Below are 11,442 nucleotides of genomic sequence, written 5' to 3'. Positions count from 1 at the left end.
AACTTTAGTTAGTATATGTCGCTCTCAGTTGGCATATAAAATTTCCAAACCATTTTGGTGACTGGTATCTTATAACATTGCTAGATCCACCCTTAAAAATGCAATGAGGTGTCACTTTGTATTGATGAACTAGTTCACCTGGCCCTGAGTCTAGTTTTGTCTGTACCTGAGGGTTATAAGATTAGCTCCTTATATGGATAAGGAATAAAGGCCTTTATGACTTACGAGCACTCATCAGCCTCATAGGCACAAATGTGATCCTGATCACACATCACTAATTACAGGAACAGTCATGGGTGAGTTTTGCACCTATTGGACTCCAGTCTCTCTGTTCTCAGTTCTCTCAATGCTAAAAAATTCTGATTCTAGAATCTCGACAAAACTAGTCTCCTAAAAGTTAGTTTCCTTATGGCTCCCTTCATGTCATGATTCCGGAGGCTGTAGATGAAGGGATTGACCAGTGGTGTCACCACTGTGAAGATGACAGTGGCCACCGTGTCCTGAACTGAGTAGGAGGAGGAAGGGTGCATGTAGACGCCCAGGACAGCCCCGTAGAACAGGGACACCACAGTGAGGTGGGAGCCACACGTGGACAGGGCTTTCCTTATCCCACGGACAGACGGCGACCTCAGGACCGTGGAGAAGATGCAAGCATACGAAACAATGATGCATGTAAATGGTGTCAGAAATACCAGCCCACCCACAGTCAAGATCATCAGATCATTGATAAAAGTATCAGAACAAGAGAGTTTCAGAATAGCCTCAGGGTCACAGAAGAAGTGGTGCACGGCATTGTCGGAACAAAATGTGAGTCGGACCATGAGAATGGTGTGTAGAAGAGCATGCAGGTGTGTAATGAGCCAGGACACGGCCACCAGAAGGACACAGAGCCTGGGCCTCATGCGCATGGCGTAGTGCAGTGGGCAGCACACGGCTACGTAGCGGTCGTAGGCCATCACGCTCAGGAGGAAGCCGTCCATGTTGCCTAAAGTGATGAAGAAGTAGATCTGGGTCATACATCCCCCATAAGAGATAGACTTGCTTCCCAGCACGTGATTCACCAGCATCTTGGGGACGGTGACCGATGACAAGCAGATGTCAACACAGGAGAGGTTGGCCAAGAAGAAGTACATGGGCGTATGGAGATGACTGTCACAGCTGATGGCCAGCGTGATGAGCATGTTCCCAGCGATGGTGACCAGATACATCCACAGGAAGAAACCGAAGAGAACCTCTTCCTGCTCTGGCTGCCCAGAGAGTCCCAGGAGAAGGAATTCTGTGGCTCCAGTCTGGTTGTTTCTGTCCATGTCTGTGGGGGGAAATGTGGTTAGAAAAGGTTTAATTTATTGGGCTCCATCTATTGCTTAGAGATTGCAATTTCTAATGACACCACATCGTGGGTTTATTAATATCATTTCAAATATAAAATCACATGAGATTGGTAATGTCATCATCTGAGCAAAATTTTATGTTATATGTTTTGTTTTGTTTGGGAATTAATTCACATTAGATAATTCCATGGAGTTAGTATTATGGACATCAACAGCTGGTTAATTTTAATGTTTAATTATGTTTGCTTACATATAGCTTTACTTCACTAACATTTACTAAACAGCTAGTATGTACCAAGTACTTTCACATACATTCTGTCTTTTGACCCTATGAATGATGAGTAAGAATCAGAGACTCAGAGACTTTAGGTGACAGTCCCCAACAGACATTTAGCAGTCCTAAAAGAGAAAAAAAACTATTTCTTTAAATTCCTCTCAGCTTTTGCTTCCAGATTTTGATTAGCTACCATTTGTTGATTAACCCAGTGCCAGGCACTGTGCTCTTGCTTGGTGTGCATCTTCCCATTTTATCCATATTAGAATCTGCCAGGTAGATATAAGGAGCTTCATTTAGAAGAAGGAAAAGGTAAAAGCAAGGACATTTAGAAATTTGTGTAAGGTCATAAATGCTTTTACCTTGATGAAATGCTATTTTATACAACTCCCTCAAATTCACTGTAGGTCTCTTATATTTTCCCAGGATGTTGCTGCTTGTAGGCTTTGAGGGGGGATCTCCCTGATGGTCCGTCCTCAACAACCTAGGAACTGCACAGCATCAAGATGTCCTTGTTGGCTTGTCGAGCTAAGCTTGCTGGTGAGGTTTCTATGTGCACGAGTCTGCCAAGAGAATTCTGTTCCCCTTATGCTAGCCACAATAAGAGAATCAGTTCGGTTTAGGACTCAGTATTATTTTTAGAAGGGAAAGAAAGGATTTATAGAGAGCAAAATGATGGTGTATATCTAAACCATAATCCCAGCATTTAGAAATCAATACTGTTGCAAAGCACTGTGGTGTCAATAATCCTTAAAGAAGTCACAGTGTTTAAAGGGGCGTTGGTTAGGAAAAAAAAAAAGAATTCACAGTGTTTGGATAATAAACAAGAGGAGATAGAATTTCTGGAGAGGGTAAAGCCCCAGTCCTCTCCACTTGCTCTGGCAGTATAGACACTATAGGCAGTATAGACAGCATAGACAGTATAGGCAGTATAGACAGTATAGGAAGTATAGACATTATAGACAGTATAGACACTATAGACTGTATAGATAGTAAAGGCAGTATAGACAGTATAGACACTATATATAGACAGTATAGACATTATAGGCACTATAGACAGTATAGGCAGTATAGACACTATAGACTGTATAGGCAGTATAGACAGTATAGGAAGTATAGGCAATATAGACAGTATAGACAGTGGTATAGACAGCACATTTGGGAGACAGGCGGTTCGACGTAGATCACCTGGGGACAGTGAAGAGTCCTAGCATCTTGAGAGTTAAAGGGCAAAACCCGTGTAAATTGGGAAGATCTGAAGTTATTTTCTCACAACTTACAGCACAGACTGCAGGTGGCGGGACGGGACTAGGCTGTGTCCAGAGATAGGGAAGGAAGGTGCCCGGGAGAGGCTGACTCACGTGGAATGTGGAGTTGGGGCTCGGCGTGGCGTCAGGGAAGGCGCAGCAGTGTTCGCGCAGCGCCGTCCTGGCGCGCCGAGGCGCACATGGGCACGGCTGACTCACTGCCCCCAGCCGGAATGGCAGGAGGGCGGGGCGCAGCGGGTGGCTTGGGCTCTCCGTGCGGTTTGTCCCCTGCGGATAAGCGGGAGACGCAGCAAGACCAGCTGTGAAGACTCCAAACCACGCGGAGCGAGCCCCGGGCACGGGTGTGGGCCACGTGCGTCCGCGTCTGCTGATGACCCGGCCCGGGCGACCCGCCGGCCCGTCCCGGGTCAGTCCGCTGAGGGACAGAGACACGAGGGGAGGCGGTCGAGAGGAGGGGCCGGGCCTCCTGTCACAGGCACCGGGAGGGGACAGAGGTTCCCGGCCCTGCGGGCGGAGGGCTCTGAGATCGCCATGGCGACGGCGGCGCTGGCGGGACGCGGACACTGCGTTTGGTTCTTGCAGGCGCTAGCCCCTGGGCGAAGGCAGGTCTGTCCAAACCTCCTGCGCTCTGAGCAGAGCAGAGGGAGCAGAGCGAGGGTGGGGACACGCCCTTTGGCTCTTGCAGGCGCGCGCCCCTGGGCGAAGGCAGGTCTGTCCAAACCTCATGCGCTCTGAGCAGAGCAGAGAGAGCAGAGCGAGGGTGGGGACGCGCCCTTTGGCTCTTGCAGGCGCGCGCCCCTGGGCGAAGGCACGTCTGGGGAAACCTCGTGCGCTCTGAGCAGAGCAGAGGGAGCAGAGCGAGGGTGGGGACACGGAGAGGCCCCGCGTGCTGGCGGGCGCGACCAGGGCGTGGCCGGTGGCCCCCTGAAGACACCAGGCTCGGAGCACAGGGCTGCTCCCGGGGCAGAAGCGACGCCTGCAAAGGAAGGTGACAACAAGGACGCGCTGCGCTGGTTCTGGCGCTGCTTGGCAGGGGCTCCGGGCGGTGGAGGGTGACGGCGGGGGTCACCCACCAGAGACCCCCGGGCACGCGGCCCCGCACAGCCGTCTGCCCGCGTCCCCGGAGCTGGCGAGTCCGGCCACGCAGCGGGGACAGCCGGGCGGCAGGAGCGGGGCGGCGTCCCTGCGCGGTGGGGACTGGCACCTCCTGGACCCCTCCTTCCCCGTCCAGCTCGGGAGATGGCGCGGAAGAGGACAGGGGCACGAGCCCAGCCTCAACCCGCGTCCCCGCCACCCGTCCTCCAGCCGGGAAACATGCGGGACGGGGGGACGGCTGACGTGAGTAATGGTGACTGAGAGGGACTTCAGTGCGTCATGCCCAACACGCTGGGGTCTGGACAGGACTTTTCAATGAAAGCAGCCGAGAGAAGATTAGTTACGAGAAAACAAAGGCTGTCACGTCCTGATTAGAACCCCAACACGCTGAGAGTCCCGGGAGTGGGTCACACTGCAGACGCCTGTCACTCTGAGTGGACACTCGCCACCGGCCTCTGGGTGCTGCTTCCGCTCGGCCCTCGGCTGCCTCGGAGGGGCGGCCCCTGCCAGCCCTGGGCAAAGCGTCGGATCCTATGACTTACACAAGTGGATCCTGCTGTCCAGCTTGTGAGTCGGTCGCCCAGGGACGGTGGCGGCGACAGCTGACCTGTCAGCAGCGTTGAGTGTTCCGGCTCCGGGACCTCACACCAGGGCTGCTCCCACCCCGGCCCCGGCCTGCACCCGCGCGGCTCCGCAGGGACCCGAGTAGCCTCTCTGGGGCTCCTTCCCGGAGTGGCCACAGGCCGAGGTGGCAGAGCACAGACAAGCGTGTGGCACAGAGGTGGACATCAGGGCGGGGCGCACGGTCGTGGGGGACCGAGACTCTCTCTGGGTGGGGGGGAGAGGGGCTCTGGGCTCCGAGCTCCTGGCCAGGCTTCAGGAGTCTACACTCGCTGATGCTGGCGCCACGAGCCCCGCTGCCTCCTTCCCTTCCCATGGCCCCTTCCTGTCCCCACCGTGCCACCTGCCTGCCCGTCCGCAGCGGACGTGCGTCCTGACGGGGAGAGGGCTACACACCGCAGACCGAGAGACGCTGCCCCCTCTGCACACAGGTAGATGTAAAAGGATTTAGTGGGTCTCTATTCCCAATGTCAGTCTGCGCGCGTGTCCACGCGGGTCTGTCTGCAGCGGCGGTGACCGCGCCCCACCGGCTCTCCCAGCCCTGCTTACCCGGCTGCTGTCCGCGGCTGTCAGATGCTGTCACGGACTCCCCATCTCTGTAGACCCGCCCGGACCCTGGACGGTGGGAATTTCTCAGCTGGGGCTGGGGATCGAGGCACCCGTTCTCACTGGGGGACACAGCATGAGCCCCTGTGGGGCCTGCAGGCCAGGCTTGGGTGATTGGGAGCAAATTAGTAGGTTCGTCCATCCCTGGGCAGCGGGATTTCCACAGGGATCAGGGCAGAGCTAGTTGCTAATTTGGGTGACCCTAGGGTTGATTCCTCAGAAGTCCTCATTAGAGATACTCAAAGTTTCTGTTGTTTGTATTCTGTCTGGGCACCGAAAATTGTAGCAGGAGAAGCTCAGCTCTGGTGCAGATACTTCCCGCACAACCTTGGATGTTCAAGCTCCCTTTTCTTAGCCTGTTCACAGTCTGGGAAAACAGTGAGAGGAGGAGAACAGAGCGGGGTATACTTTGTGATCATGAAATATATCATAGACAAAAACATTTTAGCAGTTGAGAAACTGTATGCAAAATGTAAGAATCCCTAAACAAAATGCTGAAAACTCTTAGAACTCCAAGCAGCGTTTTACTAAATGTGTGCTTTTACTGGAATACTTTATTATGCATTTCTCCAGCTCAATCATCCTAGTGGTCCAAAATACATAGTGATGCTGAGGGGTTGGGATTATGAAATAAAAAGTATGACTTAAAAATCTTAACCAAATAAACAAATAGACACATATATAATAACAAACATACACATAATTGTATCTTATTTATGATATGATATAAATGTATATCTCTTAAAGTCCAAGAAAATTAACTAAGATTAATTAAAACATGTTATTGATTGTAATAAAAGCCTTAAGAATTGCATGAAATATAGACGTTAGAGATCACCTTCTCTGGTCATCAAGTAATAAAATTAGAACCCAACAAAGATAATATAGTAAAAAAGCCCATAGCTTTTGTTGGATTTTTAAAAATTGAAGTGTACTTTATATACGGTGAAAATCATCCATTTTGGCTGCTGGCTCTATTAACTTTGACACGTGCATCCAGTATGGTAACCACCATCACAGTGAAGGTGTCAAATAGTTCAATGACCTGCAAAAAATGTCCCTAGTGCCCCTTTGTAGTTAACCCCTATCCAAACGCCAGCCGCTAGCAGTCACTGTCTTTGTGTGTCATTGCTCACTTTTGTTGCTTAGTGGTAGCTAGTTGTTTTGGTGAACCACCATTTGGTACTCCATCCATCCGTTAAAGGACATTTGATCTGTTTCCAAGGACATTTGAGCTTCATTCCATGGATGATGAATGAAGTTGCTAAAACCATTTGTACACAGGGTTTTGTAAACATAACTTTTTATTTTGGTTGGTTAAATAGCTAGGAGTTTGGTTGCTGTGTCCTATGGACTGAATTTTTGTATCCCCTAAAATTCTCATGTTGAAGCCCTAACTGCCCAGAGTTAGCTACTCTCCCAGCAAACAGGCCCCAAGGCAGGATCGTCTCGAGGGATTTGGAAATAATAGGAAATGAAGAAATAATATAGCCAGAGAAATGATTGAGACGGAGACAAAGTGCAGTTTAAATGATGGGGGAATGTGGAGGCCTCCAGCATTCCCTTGAGCTGTGAGCCCACGAGCAAAGTCCCCCATCAGTGTTTATTGTTACAGCAAATACTTGTCTTTCGTTAGAGAAGTACGTGCACAGCTCACTTTTTGAGGTTTCCAGGGGAATCTTACCGAATTCTGTCTACAAGAATAGACAGTTACCCAGTTTTTCTAAGATAAGCATGTTAAGCCCAGAGTGAGAAACAGACCTAGCATACAAATTAAAGATAAAATGCATAAAATGAGAACACTGGGTCTGTGTACTACTGTAATTCTTCCAAACACAGAGCCACGTGGTCAGGAGTGAAGCAGGAATAGCCTTGAAGTCTAGGGTAGCTCCAGCTGCAACGTTGTCTGCTGGGCGGGCATTTTAACCAGCTTCTCTGCCAGGGACCCAACCCGAGCGTCTGCCGCGAGGGCCGCGCTCCCAGGCGGGAGGCTCGGAAGCGCCCCCGCCGGGCAGCAGCAGCCTGATGTCCGGCCTATGGCCTATGAACGCTCCGCCGCCCGCTCAGGTCCGGGGGCGGGGCTGGGCGGCCGCGCGTGCCTCTGGGAAATGTAGTCCACGTGGGGCGAGGGAACCCGAGCATTCTGGGAAGTGTAGTTCTCCCGCTAGTCTGCTTAGGCCGGACGTGGACTGAGCTGTCGGATATCTGCGGTCGCCCGCCAGGTGAGGGCCCTAGTGCGCTGTAGGGCTGCGGGTTCCGGGTCTTTGGGAAGGGACGAGGGCGGAGTCTTGTAGCTTTGTGTCTGTGTGAACGCTGGGAGGGCTCTAGATGCTGGCCAGGAACCCACCCATTCCCCAGGGCAGCCCTGAGCGGCGGGTGTGTGCCAAGCGCCATTGCAAGGGGTTTGAAATGCACCCCTGCACGAAACCAATTGTCGCCCAAGAGGATGCTTTCGGGGGTGTGGGGAGCAGGCGACAAGCGGTGAACACAGGGTTATATCATCTTAGGGAGCAAATGTGAAGGAAAAGCCAAGCAGAGCAAGGTTGGGGCATCCGGGCGAGTGGGGAGGGCGAGTAGGGCGGCCTCGCTGGACAGGTGAGGAGGAGAGGAGAAGATTCTGACGCTGTGCAGGGGGAGCCGGGAGGGGCCTTCCCGGTGCTGAGGAAACAACGCATTTTTTTTTTTTCAGATAAATCTTTTCAGTTATAAAAAGGACACACATCCTGTTTAGAAGGTTTGATAAAAATGGGGAAAGTGAAAGAAAAATGTTCCCGATGCCGCCATGCAGAAATAGTAGTTAGCGTTTTGGTGAACATCTTGTAAGAGCCCTTTAAAGTCCATTTTAATCTTTCAGTCATGACTGCCGCTCTCGTTTCAACAAAATGAGATATTAGAGTTGGCACTTGAGACCTGTTTGGGTCTCCTCCCCATTTAAAATATGCCTTGAACACTTGAATTTGCCAATAAATATTCTTCTTCGGTAGTATTTCAATAGCTTCAGAGCACTACAAGGCTGGCTGAACAAAACACCCTTTTCATATGCTAACATGTGCTAAGAAGGGGCGGTCAGTATAATTCTCTAAGCCAATTATCAGGTTAGGTGTAAAAATAATTTTACATAATAGTCCATACTAGCTTGCAGTCCCACCAGTAGTGTAAGAGTGCTCCTATCTCTCTGCATCCACGCCAATATTTATCGTTTTGGAACTTTTTGATAAAGGCCATTCTCAGTGGAGATAAGTGATATCTCATTGTGGTTTTGATTTGCATTTCCCTGATGATTAGAGATGTTGAGCATTTTTCATATGTTTGTTGGCCATTCTTCTGTCTTCTTTTGAAAAGTTTCTGTTCATGTCCTTTGCCCACTTTTTTTTTTTTTTTTTTTTTGAGACAGAGTCTCGCTTTGTTGCCCAGGCTAGAGTGAGTGCCGTGGCGTCAGCCTAGCTCACAGCAACCTCAAACTCCTGGGCTCAAGCAATCCTTCTGCCTCAGCCTCCCAACTAGCTGGGACTACAGGCATGCGCCACCATGCCCAGCTAATTTTTTCTATATATATATTAGTTGGCCAATTAATTTCTTTCTATTTATGGTAGAGACGGGGTCTTGCTCTTGCTCAGGCTGGTTTCGAACTCCTGACCTTGAGCAATCCGCCCGCCTCGGCCTCCCAGAGTGCTAGGATTACAGGCATGAGCCACCGCGCCCGGCCTCCTTTGCCCACTTTTTGATAGGGTTGTTTGATTTTTTCTTGCTGATTTTCCTGGGTTCTAAATAGATTCTAGTTATCAGCCTTTTATCGGATTGGAACATGCGAATGTTTTCTCCCATTCTGTAGGTTGTCTGTTTGCTCTCGTGATAGTTTCTTTGGCCTTACAGAAGCATTTTAATTTGATCACATTTATTTGTTTTTTTTGTTGTTAATTGCCTTTGGGGTAGTACTCATAAATTCCTTGCCTAGGCCAATGTCTAGAAGAGTATTTCCAAAGTTTTCTTCTAGAATTCTTATAGTTTCATGCCTTAGGTTTAAGTCTGTTATCTACTGTGAGTTGATTTTTGTGAGAGGTGAAAAGTACAGATCCTGTTTCAGTCTTCTACATGTGGCTATCCAGTTTTCCCAGCACCATTTATTGGATAAGGATTCCTTTCCCCAGTGTATGTTTGTCTGCTTTGTCAAAGATTAGATGGCTATATGAGGATGGTTTTATATCTGGGTTCTCAGTTCTGTTTCATTGGTTTATGTCCCTATTCTTATGCCAGTTCCATGCTGTTTTACTTATATTATAGCCTTTTAGTATAGTTTGAAGTCTGGTAAATTCATGCCTCCCATTTTGTTCATCTTGACTAGCATTATTTTTGCTATACGGGGTCTTCTCTGGTTCCATACAAAGTATAAAATTATTTTTTCTATATCTGTGAAAAATGATGTTGGCATTTTAATAGGGATTGCGTTGAATATATAGATCACTTTGGGCAGCATAGACATTTTAACAATGTTGATTCTGCTGACCCACGAGCATGGTATATTCTTCCATCTATTTACATCCTCTGCTATTTCCTTCTTCAGTGTTACATAGTTCTCCCTGTAGAGGTCTTTTAGCTCCTTAGTTAAATATATTCCAAGGTACTTTATTTTCTTTGTTGCTATTTTGAAGGGTATTGAGTCTTAGATTTGGTTCTCAATTTGACTGTTATTCGTGTATACGAATGCCTCTGATTTGTGTGTATTGATTTTGTATCCTGAGACTTCACTGAATTAATTTATCAATTCCAGAAGTCTCTTGGTTGAATCCTTGGGGTCTTCTAAATATAACATCATATAATCAGCAAAGAGTGAGAGTTTGATCTCTTCTGCTCCCATTTGGATGCCTTTAATTCCACTTTCATGTCTGATTGCTATAGCGAAGACTTCCAGCACTATGTTGTATTAGAAGTGGAGGTAGTGGGCAACTTGCCTGGTTCCAATTCTAAGTGAGAATGCTTTCAATTTTTCCCCATTCAGTATGATGTTGGCTGTGGGATTGTCATATATGGCTTGTATCATTTTTAGGTAAGCCCTGTCCATGCCTATTTTGATAAGCGTTCTTATCATGAAAGGGTGGTGTCAAATGAGTTTTCTGTGTCTATTGAGAGGATCATATGGTCATTGTTTTTGTTTCTTTTTATATGGTGAATTACATTTATAGATTTGCATATGTTGAACCATCCCTGCATCCCTGGGATGAAGCCCACTTGGTTGTGATGAATTATTTTCTTGACAAGCACCTGGATTCGATTGGGTAGGATTTTGTTGAGGATTTTTGCATCTATATTCATAAGGGATATTGATAGTTTTCTTTTTTGTTGCATCCTTTCCTGGTTTTGGCATCAGGGTTATGTTCACTTCATAAAATGTGTTGGAGAGAATTCCAGCCTTCTTGATGTTCTCATTAATGAAGTAATTGTTCAGCAGGAGGTTGTTTAGTTTCCATGACTTTGTGTAGAAATGAGAGTTTCTATTAGGGTTGATTTCTACTTTTATTCCACTGTGGTCTGAGAAGATACATGGTGTGATTTCTATTTTTTAAAATTTTTTGAGACATGCTTTGTGTCCTAGGATATGGTCAATCTTCGAGAATGTCCTATGAACTGATGAGAAGAATGTATATTCAGTGGTTTTAGGGTAGAATATCCTGTAAATGTCAGTGAGACCCATTTGTTCTAGAGTTCTGTTTAAGTCCATTATTTCTTTGTTAATTTTCTGTTTGGAGGATCTGTCCTGTGCTGTCAGTGGGGTGTTGAAATCTCTGCCTATTATGGTGTTGCTGTTTATGAATTTGTTTAGATCAAGTAGAGTTTGCTTTATGAATCTGGGTGCACCTAAGTTGGGTGCATACATATTTAGAATTATTATATCTTCTTGTTGAACTGTACCCTTCACCATTATATACGTGGCCCTCCTTGTCTTTTGTTACTTTTGTTGATTTAAAAACTAAGTTATCTGAAATCAAAACCACTGTGCCAGCCTTCTTTTGGCTTCCATTTACTTGAAATATTGATTTCCACCCCTTTACCTTGATTCTAAATGCATCCTTGCAAGTTAGATGTGTTTCCTGAAGACAGCAGATACTGGGCTTATATTTTTTTTTTTATCCATTCAGTCATCCTATGTCTCTTGAGTGGGGAGTTCAAGCCATTCACATTTATTGAGAGAACTGAGAGGTGGGGCAAATTTCGTTCATCCTATTGGGTTGAACTTTGTTGCTTTGTTTTT

General features: G+C 47.5%; 1 protein-coding gene across 1 annotated transcript; it reads right to left on the bottom strand.

Annotated features, from left to right (window-relative positions):
• Positions 1 to 272: 272 nt before the first annotated feature.
• LOC105883873 (olfactory receptor 1f45-like) lies at positions 273 to 1,441 on the bottom strand. Its single transcript, XM_012787396.3, has one exon. The coding sequence runs from the start codon at positions 1,305 to 1,307 to the stop codon at positions 366 to 368; it is 942 nt and encodes a 313-aa protein (XP_012642850.3). The 5' UTR covers positions 1,308 to 1,441; the 3' UTR covers positions 273 to 365.
• Between the last annotated feature and the right edge of the window lie 10,001 nt (positions 1,442 to 11,442).

Source organism: Microcebus murinus, chromosome 28 (genome assembly GCF_040939455.1).
Source record: "Microcebus murinus isolate Inina chromosome 28, M.murinus_Inina_mat1.0, whole genome shotgun sequence".
Taxonomy (NCBI): Eukaryota; Metazoa; Chordata; class Mammalia; order Primates; family Cheirogaleidae; genus Microcebus; species Microcebus murinus.
This window is presented reverse-complemented; position numbering and strand designations above follow the sequence as displayed.